We start from the raw sequence: 23,783 nt of genomic DNA, 5'->3' as shown, positions 1-23,783 counted from the left end.
TACATTGGTTAAGTTGTTACATTGGTTAGGTTGTTACATTGGATAGGTTTTTACATTGGTTAAGTTGTTACATTGGTTAAGTTGTTACATTGGTTAAGTTGTTACATTGTTTAGGTTGTTACATTGGTTAAGTTGATACATTGGCTAAGTTGTTACATTGGTTAAGTTGTTACATTGGTTAAGTTGTTACATTGGTTAAGTTGTTACATTGGACAGGTTGTTACATTGGTTAGGTTGTTACATTGGACAGGTTGTTACATTGGTTAAGTTGTTACATTGGTAAGTTGTTACATTGGTTAGGTTGTTACATTGGTTAGGTTGTTACATTGGACAGGTTGTTACATTGGACAGGTTGTTACATTGGACAGGTTGTTACATTGGTTAAGTTGTTACATTGGTTAGGTTGTTACATTGGTTAGGTTGTTACATTGGACAGGTTGTTACATTGGATAGGTTGTTACATTGGTTAAGTTGTTACATTGGACAGGTTGTTACATTGGTTAGGTTGTTACATTGGACAGGTTGTTACATTGGTTAGGTTGTTACATTGGTTAGGTTGTTACATTGGTTAGGTTGTTACATTGGACAGGTTGTTTCATTGGTTAGGTTGTTACATTGGTTAGGTTGTTACATTGGACAGGTTGTTACATTGGTTAGGTTGTTACATTGGTTAGGTTGTTACATTGGACAGGTTGTTACATTGGTTAGGTTGTTACATTGGACAGGTTGTTACATTGGTTAAGTTGTTACATTGGACAGGTTGTTACATTGGTTAAGTTGTTACATTGGTTAGGTTGTTACATTGGTTAGGTTGTTACATTGGTTTGGTTGTTACATTGGACAGGTTGTTACATTGGTTAGGTTGTTACATTGGATAGCATGTTACAGCTTTTTTATTATGAGACAATGCAGGTTGTGATTACCTACCAAGGTGTCTAATGAAGGTCTTTGACCAAAATATCACACAGTGTTCTTAACTCTGGATTTATAATAAACAATATATTTTTATAATGGAGAGTGTCACGCCTCAAATTCTGATGCATCATTCGATGATCTACGCTATAGCATCTCTACTCCAGTTGTCTGAGTATGACACCCCCTTTTACCCACAGTACCAAGAGTTACAAATGATTCATAATCAATGAATCAGCAAATTATGCAGTGTCAGTGAAGGAATGATGTGATTAAATTCCACTGCCAAAAAGTGCTCATCAAAATATGTAAATGTTGTAACTTCCTAGATACTGTATGAATCTGGTCATCTAGGCATTGATGCTGTTTATTCACCTACTAGGAAAAACATTTATTCTATCATCATGGACGTTGTACATCTGAAACAATCATTTTGTACGGTATTACCTTGGTATCTGTGTTTATTTACTTGAGTTGTTTCAGGCAACGGGAGGCTGTAAGCACTATGAGATAATGTCTGTAAATCAAAATGAAAATCCCAAGCTAGGGGCGCTAACTCCCCTCCTATCAGATATAACTGTGTACTGGTTCAACTATCTTCCCTGATTATCTATTTTGGAAATGCAATACACTTTCCCTTTGTCTCTCTCTCTTTCTCCCTCCCTCCCTCTCCCTCCTTCTCATTTTTCTCTTTCTCCCCATCTCTTTTTCTCTTTCTTGCCCTCGATCTCTCTCTCCCTCTCACCATTCCTTGTCTCACTTTGTCTCCTTTCTGTCTCTCTCTCCCTCCTTTGTATCTTGCTCTCCCTGTCTTATCTCTCTCTCTCTCTGTGTGTCTCTCTGGTCCACCCTCTCTTGTCTCTCCCTCTCTGTGTCTCTCTCCCTCTTTCGGTCTCTCTCTCTCCCTCCCTCCTTTGCATCTCTCTCTCTCTCTCTCTCCCTCCTTTGTATCTCTCTCTCTCTCTCTCTCTCTCTTTGTTTCTCCCTCTGTTGTCTCTCTCTCCCTCTCTGTGTCTCTCTCCTTACGGTGGCCTTCTCTCCTTATCCAGCATGCAGCAGTCTATGGCTTGCACTGTTAATAAAATTATTTATTTTCATGATAAATGTTACAATGAGCATAAATATTTCAGAGCTGTCCCCATTCTGGTATCTTGTAAGGATCGGTAATAGCATCATGCGTTGTGTCTCTTCCTGCTTAAAAATAATGGTTAATTGAGGGAAAGTGAGAAGGAAAGAGGAAGTGAGTGGATGGAGATTTTAAAAAGAGATGGGTCAGTGGAGGAGGTTAGCCTGAGATGGAAGTAGCCTAAGTTTGCCCCTTACCATAGATCTAGTATCAGAACAGCCAACCCTATATCTTGACCTTACGGCAATTCCACAGTAACACAATTAAAGTGAGACTCAGATACCAAACAAGAAACATTGATTTAAAAGTTTAACAAACCATACAACTCAATGCACAATGACTACTTTGAGCTATTTATACAGTAAATAAAATAAAATAAACATTTACTGGAAAAACTGATCAGTTGTATTCTGTTACCAAATGTTGAGTCTGCACAGTTCTCCCTGTAAATGTGTTTTTGTGAAATTTTCCGTGGAAATTGTTAAAATTAGTCCTTGTACATAGAGTTCTACGGTTTGTTAAACTCTGAAATCAATAGTTTTTGTCTGGTATACATAGAATTATATGGTTTGATAAACTTTGAAATCAATAAATCTGAGTCTCACCTTAATTCCGTTACTATGGAATTGCCCTAAAGTCAAGCTATGGGATTGGGTGATCTAATACTAGATCTATGGTAAGGGGCAAACTAAGACTACTTCCATCTCAGGCTAACCTCCTCCACTGACCCATCTCTTGTTGAACTCTACATCCCCTCACTTTCCATCTCACTTGATGACTTCCCTCAATTAACAATTGTGTTTAAGCAGGGAGAGACACAACACATAGTGGTATTATCAATCCTTACAAGATACCATAATGGGGCCTCCATCAAAATTGCATACAGCTCTGAAATATTTATCAAGAAAATAAATAATTTTATTAGCAGTGCAAGCCTTTTGATTCCATAGAAGGTGGCATGCTGGATAAGGAGAGAAGGCCAACGTAAGGAGAGAGACACAGACATGGGTGGGTGAGAGAGAGAGAGAGACTCTCAGCATAATCCATTACCATGGAATTGATCCTTAACCATTAGGAGGATAGAGAAATGTGACCCTGGTTTAGCAGATAGGTGCCACCAACTCCATGATGTTAAGAGGGGCTTAACCATTTAACCATGGAAACACCTGACATTACTGATGGACATTAGGTAGTCTGCTGTAAAATACATTTTCATAATTAATTGTATCCTGACAGATTGTCTGGACTACAATGTATCATCTCTGAAATGTGTTCTGATATGGCAAAGCATCTGTCCCTGGCATCTAATTGCTTTTGAAAAGTAATAGCATGATGTTGATTAGCCATTGATGCAGTAATTGAATAAGGGTCTGTACTGACAGATTTGGCACTGCTATAACAGGGTAGAGAAAAAAAGCCTGTCATTTCAATGACAGTGCATGTCTACCAATGTAATGACAGTACTGCTTGCCAAGCTTAACAAATAAAAACAAGTTCATGTAAGTAGAATGATGATATTAACTAAGTGAACACATTGGTAACTTTAACACAGAGGTGGAATAGGCCTTCCTTATGTTGGCATTATAATGCATTGTAAGACTTGGCATAATAATGTAAGAGCAAGCCCCTTAACGCTTATTATATAACAGTTTTTCAGTTTCCGTGGCTACCTGCCCAGTTGGGGTTCACAGGTCAAACATGCCACGTAAACGTGGACACAGGTGTCGCTCGTGGCGCGGAATCTGCAGATATTTGTATGCAGCGGGTGACGTCAAAAGAAGTGTAGACTAAAGCCGTTGAAATAGGGCAAGCCGGTAGTGAGAGGCACTCAGAGCTGGAGAATGGAGCACCGCTGCTAGAAGTGGGAACATCCAACGCATGCTTATTCGCGAGCCTAATTCAATAAAGCCCGTCACACACGAGACTAATCTGCAACCGGGCTGAGGCTGGAACTAAGAAAGTCGTTGCGCACCATACACTGAATCGTACATCTGTCGTGGCATATTTATTTTTCCTCGCTAGTGGAATACGACAGGTAAGAAGGCAATTGTGTTTGAATGGGAGAAATTGACAATACTTGTTTGATCATTTAGAAATATTATATGTTGCATGTTATCTGGGCGTTTTGTAATATCTGCGTGTGATTGGATAAGACAACTAATGAATGAAGAAGACAAATGCGACAGGATTTTTTTATCCGTTTTCTGAATAATTGAGAAAATGTGTATTAATTATGCAGTATAGGCTACTCCAACATTCCCTGTCACAGAAATAGGTTTAACCCATTTAAATGTAATTCTCAACACATGGGTGGGATGTCAATGACAATAATGGTACTATAATACAATACCTTTATAAATGTCGGGTTAGACTATTCTCCTCGGACACAGCAGCTTTTATAGTTAATAACACGTTCGTTTTAGGTTGACTAGCATACGTTACCAATATTCTTATAGTCTGTCAGATAGACTTCTACTCCTGCGGCTTTCTTAACGGTTTATGTTTTAACTTAGGCTATCAAGACATATTTTATTTATCTTGCCACAGTTTCACAGAAACATGTTCCGGCCGGGAAAGGTTATACTGGCCCCTTTTTTCTCTGTCACTGAATTCTGTTTGGATGCCCTGGATGTGGTCAGCATTGTACTAAAATAATATCTATGGGACTCGCAGCCACATTTCTGCATCCTAGGTCCGTAGTGTGACTCATTGGCAGTGCACGACGGACTCCTGAAACAATCGGCAGCCCTAATGCATTTGTGTTCAATTGGAGGTGCCTCATGAAACGTGCATGGTGAAATTCCTGAACAGGAGAAACGCACGGGTCTTGCGCACCGAGGCAGCGTCAAATCCCTGTGGCCATACATTCTGTACACTCTCCAAAACCACTATAATTTTACAGTCAGCCTGTAGGATATAGCTTGTAGCTGAGAAGTTGGAAATTTGTGAGAAAACAGTGTATAGCAGCGTGTATGGCTATGGTGTGTAGGAATGTATTTTGCGCACTGTATAGCGGTAACAATGGAGCTGTCCATGGTGCTGAAATAAGTCCGGTCACTCCTACGGGGTTCTTTCAGTCACCGCATACACCGTGGGTGGATCTCCTTTCATTTCAAAAATAAGTTCAGCATTCAGAACACGACGTGACTGCCTGCAACTACCTACAACTAATTTAGAGCCCTATACGATTGAATGACGACCTGTAATCTTGTAACCTGTCATTTCTGCACGGTGTCTCGGGAAATGTGCAAGGAGATGCTCGCTATGGCTTAGCCTAGGCTGCTGTATTTTCTTTACCCCTATCTATATTCCCAGTGTTCGTAGCCTATAGCACAACTTAAACTGCATCACGAAGTGACTGACTTACTGACTGTTTGTTGCGGCTGAAAATCTATTCGTGTCAATAACTTATTAACTGACATTATCGGTCCGTGTCCCATAGATTACTACCGTTACAGTTCCATGGAAAATAGGATATAATGACTCATACACACTCATATTCCTCTCCTCCAACACGAATGGTTAGAGTGGAAGTTAAGCTCCTTTCCAGGCATTCTCTTCATAGAGATACATTATAGTATTCTTTATTTTCCTCCGATAGGCTCTCTGATTTCTTCTGACTCTTTATTATCCCCGGATTTAATTCTCTGATTCCCTAAAAGGTGTTCTCTTACTGCAGTGGGGAATACATGTGCCATTATATTTGTGGTACAGTTCTACAGAGGGAATGGAGGCCTTTGATTAGAACTAGAACTAGTAATAGTGTGATGCTGCTCTGTTATTGATCATGGTTGGTAGCATGATGTGAAGCTGAAATGAAGAGTGGGTGTTACATTTCAAGATTTGCTTATTTTTTGTGATTTGTTTTGCCAGTCACTGTTTCTGTTCACTGCTCCTGTAATACCATTGTTGTTGCTAGAGCACTTAGTTTGACAGATGGGACATATTAGTGAGAGTACCTTTGAATGCAAATGTAGCAGCATTTATTTTTCTATTTGCATTTGCTATTCTTCTGGAGTGGAAACTGATTTACTTAACCTGATTGTTATTGAAATCATTCTAATCATATCAATATGCAACCAATATCGTTATCCAATGTAGTTAGGGCAATGCTACTATATCTCTCAGTTGAAAACAAAAAATAATGCAGAAATAATATAGATCTTTATTTTTTGGGCTATAGTGCTTTTAAGTCTACAACAGAAACATACATATTTGCATGCAATATAATTCAAATCACTTTGATCCTTGCTAATGTGCAATAAATGTGTTTATATAATACATTCACATGACTAATCTATTGACTCACGCACCAATATAGAAACATGATAGAAATGATGAGTGACTCACTGCCCACGGTGTGCACTAGCAGATCAAACATGTCTTACTGAGTCGACCAGACAAGACGACTTGTTTACTTAACTTATGAAATGACATTAACAACAGATTTAATAAAAACTGAATGGCTTAGCTACTGTACGACATTGTATTGAGAATATATTGAAAGCTTCAACATAATGAGACTTCAACATTATTACTTCATGGCTATAATAAGTAAGACTGAAACATAAGAGACCAATATTAGATGTTCTTCTCGTTTATTGCATTTCCCTAAGCGCACTGGATCCAATGTACGGTGAATGGCTTGCTGGTTGTTCACTTGACATTCTGATCACTTTTGTGGAACTTTTGGAATGACCTTTTCTACTGCATTACATTTAGAGCCAGCGGTTTGAGCTCAGTGCATGGCCAATACTGTTGGAACAAATAGTGCTGTGTGGCTGGCTTGCTGTCTGAATCACAGAATCAGATGAGAGCAGTGTAGGAGGATTGTGATTGGTCGATTCAATTCACATGTAATAGAGAGAGAGAGAGAGAGCTGCACTTCTCCTATGCCAGTTTCACTTGAATTTCACTGGCATATCAGAATATCAGCAAGTGCAACTACTTGATCTGCAAGACAAGACCACCCGGTAGTACGTTATTGCTGTACTCCTTTCGTCTTGAAGTCGTGTAATATCCTGTGGGGTTTTTCTACTTCTCTGGCTTTAACAGGTCCCGGTGTGTATCTCTCACTAACTGACAAGCTGTATGCGAGCTTTAACACCCTTAGGCTACAGACCTGGTCACAGAATCTTGTCAAAGGAAAGGCAATGTCAGCCAAGAGAGCAGAGGCCCTCTCTCCAGCGAAGTAGGCAGGTGTCTTCTATGGAAGTGAGTAGGTTCTGTCTTATTATTTTCTGGGCCCTAGAGCTCTGAGTCTCTGTTCTATAGAGATAGAGCGGGGACAAGAGAAAGTGTCAGACAATAATAAATTGTAAGGTCTCCCAGAAAGGCTAGTTGCTAGCTACTGAGAATCCTACTTCCTATTAGAAGTGCTTGACTCTCAAATGATGTTGGACAGCAAGTGTGTCGTTAGTGGTTATCTGTGTGCTGTTAGATGTGAAAATTGAGTTAGAGAATTTGCTAATATATTTTTGTTTCAAAGAATTCTAAACTATGATGATGACCAAATTAGATTTTGTGTTGTGTAAACATTATTTCATACTCAGCATATTGAGGAATAACATTAAACAATACACCCATCAGAGCTGCTGGTATAGGCCTTGCTGGTACAGGCCTGTCAGCATGCAGTCATGGGCAGTGTCCACAATCTTGCTTGCCTACTGTTTAGTAAACACGAAGGCAGTAAGCAACAAATTTCAGCATAAACTCATCCTACTCAGAATGGGTAATTTAATGCGCAATTGCGTTGATTCCCTCCAATTGTTAATTTTGGTACAGCTAGTCCCCTCAATTGATTATCAACTGTTGTCATACGCAGATTTGTGTTTTTCGTCAGGAATCTTGTTCTGGAGGCAGCTCTGCACTACCTGGCACAGCCACAAAGTCATAACATCCGATTTTAAACCAAATCTTAACCCTAAACATAATCACACTGCTAACCCTAATCCCTAAACTCATTTTGTTTATGTATATTTTTACGATATAGACAGTTTTGATTTTGCAGATTGCCCATCTAGCGGATATCGCTTAGTTCATCCCAATAAACGTCAAATACACCTGGGTCTCGAAAGATGATTATCTTCCTCAATAGTTTGCAGCAAATTCTATTAGATTAAAAACCGAAATGAGTACGACATCCTGGCATTTAAAGCATACTACATTTTTTCACACGCCCTGAATGGCTACTATGTAGAACGCAAGTAAGGGTATTCGGACAGAACCCCTTTAAGTTCAATACATTGCTTTAGTGTCTGGGGCATTATAGGAAAGATATGGGCCATCTGGTTACTGCCGGTTTACTGCCATTCTTGTCTCTGTTTCAGAGTGCTGGCGTTAAGGCGCTTACACAAGCAAAGATCTCATTGACTTCAATGGAAATAGGGCCGCGTGCGGCAAAATCAAGGCGGAGCTGGTTTATGGCGTCAAAAACAAGAAGCAAAGCGCGCCAGCTAGGGTCCATCGCTACGGGTCCATCGCTACGGGTCCATCGCTATGTGTGGTCGGTGCAACATAAGACAACATGTTTTGAAAGGGTTTGAGTGAGAGGACTAACTGGTGTCTCCAAGTGTCCACACACCTCTCCAAAGTGTACACAGTTTAAGTATTTCCAATGTACCTATGACTCAAAGAAGGGTATTCGACTGTAGTTAGGTTTACATCCAATTGGCGACAGATTTTCATGCGAAAAGTCTAGAATCCGCATAAATAAAATACGCGCATTTTCCCACCAGTGGTATGTTTTCATCAAATGGAGTTGTTGTCGATAAAAAAATCACTGCATGATGACGTAGTGCACTCAAAATGTACTTTTTCGTTTACATTTTCGTGTAGCGAATAAATCAGTTTCCATCGCATGTTCAACTCTACCGGTATCCTACATGATGAGATTATTGTGGATAAGAGCGAGAATATTTTAATTTGTCAAATGTCTGTCAATATTCGATCAACATGTCACCAGAATAAGACCGTCGATACTTATTGGAAAGGAGCATTAAGATCACCGTGCACTTTCACCCCCATGTGGTCGTCATCATTTATTTCATCTGTAGCCTAATAAACTGCATGCTTTCCGGAGTAGCAGTGAGAGGACCACACACCATATCATCGCGTGATTCCAAGTTAACTTTCCACCGCCATTTCTCGCATAATTAATTTTACAGACACAAAAAGATCCCACAATGTCGAACTAACACATTATCTGTTCGCAATTATAAAATTGTACCGCAGCTTTCTGTTTCCATCACAGCTGTGGTGATTGTTTTACACGGTATGACTATGCGTATAAAACCTGGGGTTGGAAACGTGGTTATTTAGGTGCTTTTTGAGCTCTCCAAGCTATACTGTTTAGGGACTAGAGCAACCACACTTGTAATTGTTTTGTTTGGAACCCAGCCGAGCCCTGCATCCCCGCCTTTAAATGTGTAATTTGAAAGCTTGTTTTATTGCCAACATGGCTAGCTAAATTATTAAAAATACGGTTTTATAGTGTTAAGCTTTCAAAAGGCAATTCAGAGAAGCAGATCGTAATTTTGGTGTGCATATAATGTTATGAGTGCATTCAGATGCGTGGTTCGCAGCAAATTTTCTTCACAATACAACAAACGCACTGTACAGTAGGCTCATTCTGTTCAGGACAACCCAGGGTATAACGCCATGTCGTCTTGTAACTGTACATCAAACATAGTGATCATAAACGTTGACACTGTATATGACATGAGTTTTATGATATGGAAATGTGAAGTGCACATTTGGACTCACGGGTGTTTGTCTTGCTTCTATGACAACAAAGCGCCGAACAAAAATATAAACGCAACATGTAAAGTGTTGGTCACATGTTTCATGAGCTGAAATAAAAGATCCCAGAAATGTTCCATATGCAAAAAAAAAGCTTATTTCTCTCAAATTTTGTGCACAAATTTGTTTACTCCCTGTTATTGAGAATTTCACCTTTGCCAAGATAATCCATCCACCTGACAGGTGTGCCAAATGCGAAGCTGATTAAACAGCATGGTCATTACACAGATGCACCTTGTGCTGGGGACAATAAAAGGCCACTCCAAAATGTGCTGTTTTGTGACACAACACAAGGCCGCAGACGTCTCAAGTTTTGAGGGTTTTCTGGTTTTGCACAACTGAAGAATTTCTGCACAAACTGTCAGAAACCGTCTCAGGGAAACTCACCAGGGTCTTGACCTGACTCCAGTTCAGCGTCGTAAGCGACTTCAGTGGGCAAATGCTCACCTTCGATGGCCACTGGCAAGCTGGAGATGTGTGCTCTTCACAGATGAATCCCGGTTTCAACTGGGGGAAACTTCTTGTCGTGTGCTGTGCTAAAGTTCAGAATGGCTGTCAGTCAAACCCCATACAGCGCTGTGAAGCACAGAGCCTGAGCTCTGATGTCATGTATAGCATATTACTGTACAGCCACAACGTTCCAATTTAGAAGCAATTTAAAATCTGCCATTTTCAACCTGTATACGTTTTACGAGTGTAAAGGGCTACAGAATGTCAAACAGTGTTTTGATGCTTTTCATTAAATCATGTACTGCTGTGTTTTGGGCCTACAATACATTTCTTCACATGAGCAGAATATTATCTATATAGCCTACAGAAATTTGATCAGTTATACAGTTCATGCGAAAATATTCGGATCTGGTAAAAGGCCAATACTGGTAAGAAATACTCATTGTATATAAATGGAAACATAGCCTATGATTTTAAAGGGACTGCATGTCTATCTATTAGTGGGCTCTTACCATCAAGTCACATGTATCGACTTTCTCATTATTTCGATCAACATATATTCACTCACATCAGTGCTGCCTTGTCAGTCATTTTATATGGCGGGAGATTGACAATTCTAGTCTAGATTTTTGGCAAACTCCAGGGTCCTCTGATAAAAGCCTTCAAATCTTGTGCGCAATGACGTCCCTGTGTTTTCCGAGTTATTACAGAGTTTGACAGGTGCTGCTCGCAGTTAGAGAAAGAAAACATGTTTCGATAAATTGATGCTTAAAACAAATTAATTTATAAAACATAGTACTGCACACACATTTCATATTTTTTATTAATTTATTTCACCTTTATTTAACCAGGTAGGCAAGTTGAGAACAAGTTCTCATTTACAATTGTGACCTGGCCAAGATAAAGCAAAGCAGTTCGACACATACAACACAGAGTTATACATGGAGTAAAACAAACATACAGTCAATAATACAGTAGAAAAATAAGTCTATATACAATGTGAGCAAATGAGGTGAGATAAAGGAGGTAAAGGCAAAAAAAGGCCATGGTGGAAAAGTAAATACAATATAGCAAGTAAAACACTGGAATGGTAGATTTGGTAGATTTGCAGTGGAAGAAAGTGCAAGTAGAAATAGAAATAATGGGGTGCAAAGGAGCAAAATAAATAAATAAATACAGTAGGGGAAGAGGTAGTTGTTTGGGCTAAATTATAGATGGGCTACGTACAGGTGCAGTAATCTGTGAGCTGCTTTGACAGCTGGTGCTTATAGCTAGTGAGGGAGATAAGTGTTTCCAGTTTCAGAGATTTTTGTAGTTCGATCCAGTCATTGGCAGCAGAGAACTGGAAGGAGAGGCGGCCGAAGGAGGAATTGGCTTTGGGGGTGACCAGAGAGATATACCTGCTGGAGCGTGTGCTACAGGTGGGTGCTGCTATGGTGACCAGCGAGCTGAGATAAGGGGGGACTTGTAGATGCAGGGTCTTGTAGATGACCTGGAGCGAGTGGGTATGGCGACGGGTATGAAGCGAGGGCCAGCCAGCGAGAGAGTACAGGTCGCAGTGGTGGGTAGTATATGGGGCTTTGGTGACAAAACGGATGGCACTGTGATAGTCTGCATCCAATTTATTGAGTAGGGTATTGGAGGCTATTTTGTAAATGACATCGCCGAAGTCGAGGATCGGTAGGATGGTCAGTTTTACAAGGGTATGTTTGGCAGCATGAGTGAAGGATGCTTTGTTGCGAAATAGGAAGCCAATTCTAGATTTAATTTTGGATTGGAGATGTTTGATGTCAGTCTGGAAAGAGAGTTTACAGTCTAACCAGACACCTAGGTATTTGTAGTTGTCTACATATTCTAAGTCAGAACCGTCCAGAGTAGTGATGCTGGACGGGCGGGCAGGTGCAGGCAGCGATCGGTTGAAGAGCATGCATTTAGTTTTACTTGTATTTAGGAGCAGTTGGAGGCCACGGAAGGAGAGTTGTATGGCATTGAAGCTCGTCTGGAGGGTTGTTAACACAGTGTCCAAAGAAGGGCCAGAAGTATACAGAATGGTGTCGTCTGCGTAGAGGTGGATCAAAGACTCACCAGCAGCAAGAGTGACATCATTGATGTATACAGAGAAGAGACTCGGCCCAAGAATTGAACCCTGTGGCACCCCCATAGAGACGGCCAGAGGTCCGGACAACAGGCCCTCCGATTTGACACACTGAACTCTATCAGAGAAGTAGTTGGTGAACCAGGCGAGGCAATCATTTGAGAAACCAAGGCTATTGAGTCTGCTGATGAGGATGTGGTGATTGACAGAGTCGAAAGCCTTGGCCAGATCAATGAATATGGCTGCACAGTATTGCTTCTTATCGATGGCAGTTAAAATATCGTTTAGGACCTTGAACGTGGCTGAGGTGCACCCATGACCAGCTCTGAAACCAGATTGCATTGCGGAGAAGGTGCAGTGGGATTTGAAATGGTCGGTAATCTGTTTGTTGACTTGGCTTTCGAATACCTTAGAAAGGCAGGGTGCGATAGATATAGGTCTGTAGCAGTTTGGTTCAAGAGTGTCCCCCCCTTTGAAGAGAGAATTCATACATGAATTAGTAGACTTACATTAGGCTAGTAAATGTTTCAAGTAATCCACCCAACCCTGTTTTATTCTGTCTACATGGAAGGCAATGAAACGAGCGCATGCTTCCTGTGACTTGTTCAATCGCATGAAGCTCAGATAATCTTTTATAGAGAAAAATATAGTATAGGCTGTTTTCAAACAGGTTTAAACAGCCAGCTGTGTGTGCAGGCCCACTAGCCAGCTGGGGTACACCAACCAGCCTTGTGTCTTTGCGAGCGCACGGACAAAAGAGTTGCGTACAAAGGAGTTCGCTTCTTCTGCAGCATTCCTTGTAAAATATAACGCTTTGTGGCAGTGCTTTGCTACACATAGGTGGTGGGCTGAAGCTGAAAAACGTGATGTTGATCGATCCCCGTCGAGGACGATCAGATTTTTTTTGTATATGACAGTAAAACATTCTTATGATGATTATAAAACATTTGGGCACCTTCAATTCTTGCACATTTTCTCATAAAAAGTATATTTTAACACTGTCTGCTCAGGCAAATTTGTATATCAAGTGCAGTGGAGGGCACAATCTTACAATGCTGCAGTCCAGAAATGAGAGCTTTACCGTCTATGCCAAAAGCCTGGGCCTCTGATGGAGACTGTAAAACTGTCATAACACATGCTTCGGTATTCCTCCTCTTCTAGAAGTGTGTGTACCCCGGCCCCATAGTCGTATTGAAAGGATCCCACCCTGGTCACCAATGTAGCTGACCAATGTAGGGAGAGACAAGTGCCTTAGCAGAATGCAATCTTAAGCTTGTGTGGTCCAAGATGAGAACTCTACCATCTATGGCAAAAGCCTGGGCTCCTGACAGGGGCAATATAATTTTCCCCACTGCATGTTACAATAGTAAAATAATCTGTTCATCACCTGTTAAATTTATTCTACATTGAATTTAGTCTTCAAGATGCTCAAACAACCACATGTATCTGTAGTTGGTGTTCTTCAACTCTAAAATGCTCTAGACTGTGTAAAATCCACAAAGAAGAGAACAGGCAAATGTGTATTTGGTCTCAATGTCTAAACAGTGATGGCAGGGCTAGTTCAAACTGCTGTAGGAAGGTTCTCCTCACAGGTGACTGAATCAGCCCATGCTTGGTGAATAGCACTTGGTTGATCTCTGGGAGCAGGACAGGAGAGCTGAATGTGAGACAAAAGTGAGAGACAATAATTAATCAAATAAATAATTACAGCAAAGGCATGAAGTTTGTGAGCTAGAACATCCTGACAGTCTGAGGCAGGGTGCTCTGCAATCATCCTACCCCAACTATTGACAGGAAATGTGGCGTTTCTTATTTGTCAGTATGAATGCAATTACTGGTTCCTGCCTTGATGACTGTATTAGCTTTGTATTACTTGTCCTATAGATTTTTCTAGTCTTGAATTATTACTTGGAATAAACTGATAGCTAAAAACGCTCCGTGTACCGACGATCTGCTCCTGCTAGCTAGCAACACATCTACTTGTTGTAACTAGCTAGCTAACTAGCAAGCTAGCTGGTTGTTGTAATCTAAACTGGGAGTCATTTTACAGCTTGCATTGATGGTATCACGTCTATGATTAAATAATTAGATTACACATTTCAAAAAATACTTTACATGATAGCAGTCGTCGGACGGATATCTAGCACTCTGTCACCTTAGATATGGATAACGTGATTGGCAGACCTGATCAGCAGTACACAAGTTTTGATTGGTTTACAGTTTAGTGCTCAGGGGCGTTTACCTGTCCAGCAAGCGAACATAAAGGTAAGTATTTTGAAAAAAGTATTTTGAAAAAATATGCAATAATTGACATTCCCAACAAACGTAAATGTGTTCAGAATAAATAAATATACACAATATGTAAAAAATTGCTTTTTCCTTGACAGAGCTCGATCATCTTAAAAACTAAAGCAGATAGCTTGCTACTGGGCTGTAAAATCCACTACAGATGCACTTCAAAATGGTGTAGATTTGTCACGTTGCTTGGTCATATACAGGCGCTTTCAAAAAAGGTCCCTCAAAACGTGAGACATCTGTGGCATTGTGTTGTGTAACAAAATTGCACATTTTAGAGTGCCCTTTTATTGTCCTCCACACAAGGTGCACCTGTGTAATGATCATGCTGTTTAATCAGCTTCTTGATATGCCACACCTGTCAGGTGGATGGATTATCAACAACATTGTAGTTACTCCACAATTCTAACCTAATTGACAGAGTGAAAAGAAGGAAGCTTGTACAGAATAATAATATTCCAAAACATGCATCCTGTTTGCAACAAGGCACTAACTTAATTCTGCAAAAAATATGGCAAAGCAATGAACTTTTTTCCTGAATACAAAGTGTTATATTTGGTGCAAATCCAATCCAACACATTACTGAGTACCACTCTCCATATTTTCAAGCATAGTGGTGGCTGTATCATGTTATGAGTATGCTTGTAATTGTTAAGGACTGGGGAGTTTTTCCGGATAAAAATGGAATGGAGCTAAACACAGGCAAAATCCTAGAGGAAAACCTTGCTCAGTCTGCTTTTCACCAGACACTGGGAGACAAATTCACCTTTCAGCAGGACAATAACCTAAAACACAAGGCCAAATCTACACTGGAGTTGCTTACCAAGAAGACAGTAAATGTTCCTGAGTGGCCAAGGTCCAGTTTGGACTTAAATCTGCTTGAAGAATTTTGAAAATAATAATAGTCATGTGTTGCACAATCCAGGTGTGGAAAGCTCTTAGACACTTCCCCAGAGAGACTCACATCTGTAATCGCTGCCGAAGGTGCTTCTACAAAGTATTGACTCAGGGCTGTGAATACTTATGTAAATGAGATATTTATGCATTTAATTTTCAATACATTTGTAAACATTTCAAAAAACATGTTTTCACTCTGTCAATATGGAGTATTGTGTGTACATGGGTGAAAAAAATATAAGTTGAATCCATTTTGAATTCAGGCTGTAACACAACAAAATGTGGAATAAGTCAAGTAGTATGAATACTTTCTGAAAGCACTGTACAATTCCTAGAAAAAATGTATCCTTTTAACCCTGACACCCGCACGATAACGGGTAAAATATGAGATTCCCCCGTTCCTCCTGTTGATGGGCAGTTTGATTCCCCATGTTTCTCCCTCTATCTGCTGTGGTGACCCACCAGGGACACGAAGAAAATGGGCAAGCCATCCAAGCATTGTAAAAACAATACAGGGAGGCAATTCCCTTGGTAGCCTTGTTCTGTGCTATGAAGACATCCGTCAGTAAAGGTGCTTTCCGAACCTGCTGCAGCTGCAGACTGACGATATTTCTCCACTAGTAGGCCTGGAGTTTTATTACAAAGAAAGCCCTTCTCGGTTGCATTGGTTTGGGGCAGCAAACACACACCACTACTGTCACAGATGTTATTTTTCTTTTTGGACTTCCCCCCTCCCCTCCTCTGCAGTGCCTTGCAGGGTGGAAAGGTGCTGAAAGGAGACTTACTGTCGCTACAGGCTTGTGCCATTTATAATTACAACAGCGTGCTGTGGCAGTGCCTAGGACCGGCTGATGACTTGCATTTGTATTGTTGCTTGGCTGGTGCCCCTTACCATTGGAGCTGCACGCGAGTTAGCAAGGCGGCCGGCCGCAGGCAAAAAAAGGAAGTGCCGATGACAGGAGCGTATGAATGAAGCAGATGATCTGCCGCCTGTGGACAGGATCAGTTGGCACAGGAAGGCCTCTGGGGTTGCATGCCTGTACTGCTGTCATGAGATATATTCACCAGGACACATCAAGACACAGCAGGCAGCAGCAGAGGTAGAGGTAGGCTAGGTGTACTGGAGGTACACTCTGAATACAACAAAATGGCAATGCCTGTGTTAGGTTTACAGCCATGCAATGGTTCTGACAACAAATAACTAATGTGTAGTAGAGTATTAAACAGAAGGTGTCAAGTATTTTGAGTGTTGTTTGTACTCTACCCAAGGTCAAGCATACAAATGCTTTTTGAATTGTTGTTCTGTCGAATATACATTTAACTTGTATGTCCTTTTAACAGTTTGAGGAACTTTAAATTAATTTAGGCTTTAGGTGGAACAAAAAGAAGCAAGCATTCTAGACAAATCTGAATGTGCCAGCTGATTAGTATGCTGCTTGAATAATCACTTTTCCCTAAAGTTTGTTCTCTTTATGAATAGAAAAATTGACCTGGCTTTTTGGTCTTAATTTAAGGTTAGGCATTAGATTTTATGACTTTGTGGCTGTTCTAGATAGTGATCACTCTGCAGAGCTGCCTCCATAACAAGATTCATGAGGACAAAACGCTAACCTGCCCCTGGCGGAGCTGACGTCACTGCAGCAGCACATTAACAAACTGACTGGCAGATCTCTTTTGTTGATTCATTTCACAAGGGCAAGCTCTCCTCTCCCCTCCTTTCCACTCCCCTCTCATCTCCCTTCCCCTCCTCTCCACTCCACTCCCCTCTCCTCTCCCTTCCACTCCTCTCCTCTCCTCTCCTCTCCTCTCCTCTCCTCTCCTCTCCTCTCCTCTCCTCTCCTCTCCTCTCCTCTCCCTTCCCCTCCTCTCCACTCCACTCCCCTCTCCCCTCCTCTCCTCTCCACTCCCCTCCCCTCCCCTCTCCTCTCCTCTCCTCTCCTCTCCTCTCCTCTCCTCTCCTCTCATCTCCTCTCCTCTCCTCTCCTCTCCTCTCCCCTCCTCTCCTCTCCTCTCCCCTCTCCTCTCCCTTCCCCTCCCCTCCTCTCCACTCCACTCCCCTCTCCTCTCCCTTCCCCTCCTCTCCTCTCCCTTCCCTTCCCCTCCTCTCCACTCCACTCCCCTCTCCTCTCCCTTCCCCTCCTCTCCACTCCACTCCCCTCTCCCTTCCTCTCCTCTCCTCTCCTCTCCTCTCCTCTCCTCTCCTCTCCTCTCCTCTCCTCTCCTCTCCTCTCCTCTCCTCTCCTCTCCTCTCCTCTCCTCTCCTCTCCTCTCCTCTCCTCTCCCTTCCCCTCCTCTCCACTCCACTCCCCTCTCCTCTCCCCTCCTCTCCTCTCCACTCCACTCCCCTCCCCTCCCCTCCCCTCCCCTCCCCTCCCCTCCCCTCTCCTCTCCCCTCCTCTCCACTCCCCTCTCCTCTCCCTTCCCCTCCTCTCCACTCCACTCCCCTCTCCTCTCCTCTCCCTCTCCATTCCTCTCCACTCCACTCCCCTCTCCTCTCCCTTCCCTTCCCTTCCCCTCCTCTCCACTCCACTCCCCTCCCCTCCCCTCCCCTCTCCCTTCCCTTCCCTTCCCCTCCTTTCCTCTCCTCTCCTCTCCTCTCCTCTCCACTCCACTCCACTCCACTCCACTCCACTCCACTCCACTCCCCTCCCCTCTCCTCTCCTCTTTTCTCACAGAATCCATCAGCCATGGAATTTTGTCTACACTCTACAGCCTGAGTGTGTTTACATAGTATAGACCTATACATGGTTGCTGGGAACACTGTTTATTCTTTCACGGCAATATGACAGTTTGGAGAGTCACATCACCAAAAAAGTAGGCAGAAGGCTCCTCAGCTCTAAATAAGTGCATCTTATACAGATGAAGGAGTTGAGGTGATGATAAATTAGTATGGCTATGAGCCTATGAAAGAGGGACCTGCTCTGTACTGTGTTGTACTGCACTATACTGTTGTAATGCACTGTATAATGCTATACTGTACTGTTCTGTGCTGTGGTATACTCTTCTGTTCTGTGAGGTGCTATACTGTTCATTGCTGTGCTGAACTGTGCTGTGTTGTACTGTGCTGAATGTGCTGTACTGTACTTTGCTGCACTGTTTTATGCTACACTATAATATGAGTGAAGGGCAGTAGTCAGTCAGGGGCAGCGGTGTGACAGTTGTTGTCATGTTCTTTTTCCTGACAGACTGACACTGATGGGCTTGCTGTGTATTTGGGCACTTCCTGTCCTGCTTGGAGCCTCTGTCTCTGTCTGCTGGCTGACTGAAGGGCGGAGGAGCATGGATACAGCAAACAGACCAGAGAACCCCTCCCAGGGACCACAGACCAGGGTAAATATACAGTATGCATCGCTCTCTGTGTATCCCTGCCTCTCTCTCTGTCACTGTGTCTTGTATCTCTCTGTCTCTCTCTCTCTTACTCGCCCCTCCCTTTCAACTACTCTCCCTCTGTTTCCCTCTCTCGGTCTCCCTGTTCCTCTGTATAGATCTCTCTGTCTGTGTCTGTTATTCTTCTCTCTGCCTGTTGTGTCTTTAGAAGCCACTCTATCTTTGCATCTGTGACTTTCCTACTCTTCCTCCCTCTTTCACCCTAGTCCCCCATAAATGATTTTATGCTTTGCATGACATAGCTGAAAACAAATGCCATAAAATGAATCCAAATATACATAGCACAATTTTAGGTTATACGGTTGCATGCAGAAGACAATGAAATACTCTTCCTGCTCAACATGGGCATTTGAGTGTTTGTCTCCTTACGTGGTTCTGCATGTGATCTTGACAGAGGGTTGCTTAGATACCTTGCAATCACAGTCGTCATGCATCTTGCCTGTCTCTCTCTCCACCGAGGAGAGGAGGTTCAGTTGGCTGCAGAGTGTGTTCATCAATTACCCCACAAGGACACTCTTTTGTCACACTACCATTTGTCTCTTTGAAATGTTGTTCCAAACAGTTTGCATGTACACACAATTGCATGACAATCACTTCGATGGTGTGGGTTTCCTATATAACTTTGAGCCAGACCTAAAACCCATTAGCTTCCACCCAGCAGTCTCCCCCACTTTTTCATGCTGGTCTGTATTCAAGCTTGAAAAGGGAAGTGACATTGCCTGGTCGTAATGAACAGTGTTTTGGTTGAGATACGTGAAGTTCTAATGTGAATTTGCACATTAATCACACAGGTGAAATCATTACAAGCCCTCCCTCCCCCAAAACCTTGAATCAATTGTTCTACAGAGCATTGTCCCAAAGAGCATGTTGTCCCCCCCAACTCCCACGCACATTCTCACAATTCTTTGTGAAATGAAGCATGCTGCACCCCCCAAGTCTAATCTCCCAGACTGGCTGGCCCGTGGTGTGACACCGTGCCAAGTTGGCAGCCAGCAGAGGAATCTCATCGCTGACGTGGTTCTGTTCTGACCTCTTTAAACCCTCAATGCAAACAAGACATTCCCAGGCATCCCTATCTAACCCAGGACATGGGAATTCAAAAGTTCTCAATAGGCATTGTAGTTTAAAGTCAACTCTGGGGTGGTTTACAGCGATTACAGCCTCGATTCTTCTTGGGTGTGACGCTACAAGCTTGGCACACCTGTTTTTGGGGAGTTTCTCCCGTTCTTCTCTGCAGATCCTCACAAGCTCTGTCAGGTTGGAAGGGGAGCGTCGCTGCACAGCTATTTTCAGGTCTCTCCAGAGATGTTAGATCTGGTTCAAGTCCGGGCTCTGGCTGGGCCACTTAAGGACATTCAGAGACTTGTCCCAAAGCCACTCCTGGATTGTCTTGGCTGTGTGCTAGGGTCATTGTCCTGTTGGAAGGTGAACTTTCGCCCCAGTCTGAGGTCATGGGTGCTCTGGAGCAGGTTTTTATCACAGATCTTTCTGTACTTTGCTCCGTTCATCTTTCCCTCAATCCTGACTAGTCTCTCAGTCCCTGAAAAACATCCCCACAGCATGATACTGCCACCACCATGCTTCACCATTGGGATGGTGCCAGGTTTCCTCCATACTTGACACTTGGCATTCAGGCCAAAGAGTTCAATCTTGGTTTCATCAGACCAGAGAATCTTGTTTATCATGGTCTGAGAGTCCTTTAGGTGCATTTTGGCAAACTCCAAGTGGGCTGTCATGTGACTTTTACTGAGGAGTGGCTTCCGTCTGGCCACTCTACCATAACGGCCTGATTGGTGGAGTGCAGCAGAGATGGTTTTGCTTCTGGAAGGTTCTCCCATCTTCACAGAAGAACTTTGGAGCTCTGTCAGAGTGACCATCAGGTTCTTGGTCACCTCCCTGGCCAGCTCTTGGAAGAGTCTTGGTGGTTCGAAACTTCTTCCATTTAAGAATGATGGAGGCCACTGTGTTCTTGGGGACCTTCAATGCTGCAGAAATGTTTTGGTACCCTTCCTCAGATCTGTGCCTCAACACAATCCTGTCTCGGAACTCTACGGACAATTCCTTCGACCTCATGGCTTGGTTTTTGCTCTGACATGCACTGTCAACTCTGGAACCTTATATAGACAGGTGTGTGCCTTTCCACATCATGTCCAATCAATGGAATGTACCACAGGTGGACTCTAATAAAGTTGTAGAAACATCTCAAGGATGATCAATGGAAACAGGATGCACTTCAGTTAAATTTTGAGTCTCATAGCAAAGGGTCTGAATACTTATGTAAATAAGATTTTTCCGTTTTTTATTTGTAATACATTTGCAAATATTTCTACAAACCTTTTTTCACTTTGTCATTATGGGGTATTGTGTGTAGATTCATTAGGATTTACTTTTAGAATAAGGCTGTAACGTAACAAAATGTGGAAAAGTAAAGGGGTCTGAATACTTTCTGAATGCACTGTATGTACAGTGCAGTGAAAACGTTTTTGCCTCCTTTCTGATTTTGTTTGTTTTTGCATATTTTCGATACTGAATGTTATCAGATCTTCATCCAAAACCTAATATTAGATAAAGGGAACCTGAGTTTACATTTTTTTTTCAATATTTATTTAATTTAATTAACAAAGTTATGCAACACTCAATACCCCTGTGTGAAAAAGTAATTGCCCCCTTACACTCAATAACTGGTTGTGCCACCTTTAGCTGCGATAATGCAACCAAATGCTTCTTGCAGTTGTTGATCAGTCTCTCACATCATTGTGGAGGAATTTTAGCCCACTCTTGCATGCAAAACTGCTTTAACTCACTGACATTTGTGGGTTTTCAAGCACGAACTGCTCCTTTCAAGTCCTGATACAACATCTCAATTGGGATTAGGTTTGGAATTCGATTCGGACATTCCAAAACTTCTAATTTGTTATTTTTTAAACATTTTCATGTCGACTTGAGTGTGTGTTGTGGATCATTCTCTTGCTGCATGACCCAGCTGCGCTTCAGCTTCAGCTCACAGACGGATGGCCTGACATACCTCTGTAGAATTCTCTGATACAGAGCAGAATTCATGGTTCCTTCTATGAAGGCAAGTCGTCCAGGTCCAGAGGCAGCAAAGCATCTCCAAACCATCACACTACCACCACCATGCTTGACCTTTGGTATGAGGTTCTTACTGTGCAATACAGTGTTTGGTTTTGGTGTGACAGGACCATGTGCAGTCCTTGGTGATGTGGACACCGAGGAACATGAAGCTCTCGACACACTACACTACAGCATGGTCAATGTGGAGTGGGCGGGCTCGCCCCTCCATTTCCTGTAATCCACGATTAGCTCCTTTGGCTTGATGACGTTCAGGGAGAGGTTGTTATTCTGACACCACACCGCCAGGTCTGACCTCCTCCCTGTAGACTGTCTTATCGCCGTCTGTGATCAGGTCTAACACTGTTGTGTCATCAGCACACTTGATAATGGTTTTGGAGTTGTGCGTGGCCACACAGTCGTGCGATAAGCAGGGAGTAGTTGAGGGGACAAAGCACACACCCCTGAGGGGCTCCCGTGTTGAGGGTCAGCATGGCAGATGTGTTGTTGCCTACCCTCACCACCTGGGGGTGGCCCATCAGAAAGTCCAGGATCCAGTTGCAGGAGGAGGTGTTCAGTCCCAGGGTCCAGGCCTCAAATTTACCAGCCATGGCCGTTAATGCCACTTTGTGTGACCGTAATGCCCCCGAAAAAAATGCATGCCTTGCAGCCAAAGTTTCCGTTGTGCCCTTGGGCTGAATATAATAATTATAATTCCCTTCTCCCGGCTGACAATCACTCTGCTCCGAAACACCTCTCACTCACATGGCTCTCTTAAATACCTATGTTTTTATTAGCCAATGCCCGTCACGGGATTGGGTCCTTCTTATAGGCATTGCAGCTCCGAAGTAGCCTAGGCTACTAGTGAAGACAGACACATCGGGGATGGAACGGCACACGTCCTTCTTATCCAATTCCTATGCGCATATTGAAGAACTGTCCACATTTACTTTTTGTCAGCCAACAAGATGAGTAATGAACAACAAAAGCACTATCCAATGTCAATAAACTCTTCCCCATAGTAGAAAAGTTGACCTGGTCAGCTTGTTATTCTGTACTAGAAATACATGTTCCAAATAGACTCTGGGACATATGTGGGATGATAGATCCCAAATTAATACAACCACTGTGCATCAAAAAAAACTATTTAAAAGCAATGAGGCTGATGGAGCTGATCAGAACATTTAGCTTAAAATGTTGATAAACTATTAGGCTATTTCTTCACATTATATGCGCAGAAATGTGCACACGGCAGTAGGCTGGCTATAAGCGCAAATATTCCAAAATGCAATTATCAGGAAAACACCGTTCTTGTCACGTCCTGACCAGTAAAAGAGGTTGTTTGTTATTGTAGTTTGGTCAGGGCGTGGCAGGGGGTGTTTGTTTAGAGTGTTTCGGGGTTTGTTAGTCTATTTCTATGTTAGTTCTAGTATGTCTATTTCAATGTGGTGTTTATTGGGTTGACCTTCAATTGGAAGCAGCTGCTCCTCGTTGCTTCTAATTGAAGGTCCTATTTAAGAGGGGTGTTTTTTCTATGGGATTTGTGGGTAGTTGTTTCCTGTTCTGTGTTCGTGCACCTGACAGGACTGTTTAGTGTCGTTTGTTGTTTTTGGTATACGTGTTTCTTTTTGTTTTCCTTCTTTAATAAAATAAGAAGATGAATTTACACGTTCCCGCTGCGTTTTGGTCCAGTCCCTACGACACCCGTGACAGTTCTCCAAAGCTCACCGCAAATGCAAATTAATGAATTCA

The 23,783-nt window shown here is 42.4% G+C and overlaps 1 protein-coding gene across 1 annotated transcript in view; it reads left to right on the top strand.

Annotated features, from left to right (window-relative positions):
• The first annotated feature begins 3,794 nt into the window (after window positions 1-3,794).
• Window positions 3,795-23,783, top strand: part of LOC115154018 (follistatin-related protein 4) — a 260,009-nt gene continuing 240,020 nt past the window's right edge. Inside the window, exons 1-2 of the mRNA XM_029699782.1 lie at window positions 3,795-4,073; window positions 18,761-18,905. Coding sequence (XP_029555642.1) covers window positions 18,771-18,905 — 135 coding nt within the window. The 5' untranslated portion in view covers window positions 3,795-4,073; window positions 18,761-18,770. The remainder of the gene's footprint in view (window positions 4,074-18,760; window positions 18,906-23,783) is intronic.

The sequence above is a fragment of the Salmo trutta genome, chromosome 19 (assembly GCF_901001165.1).
Source record: "Salmo trutta chromosome 19, fSalTru1.1, whole genome shotgun sequence".
Lineage (NCBI taxonomy): Eukaryota > Metazoa > Chordata > Actinopteri > Salmoniformes > Salmonidae > Salmo > Salmo trutta.
Note: the sequence above shows the minus strand (reverse complement) of the source record. Positions and strands in the feature narration are given on the sequence as shown.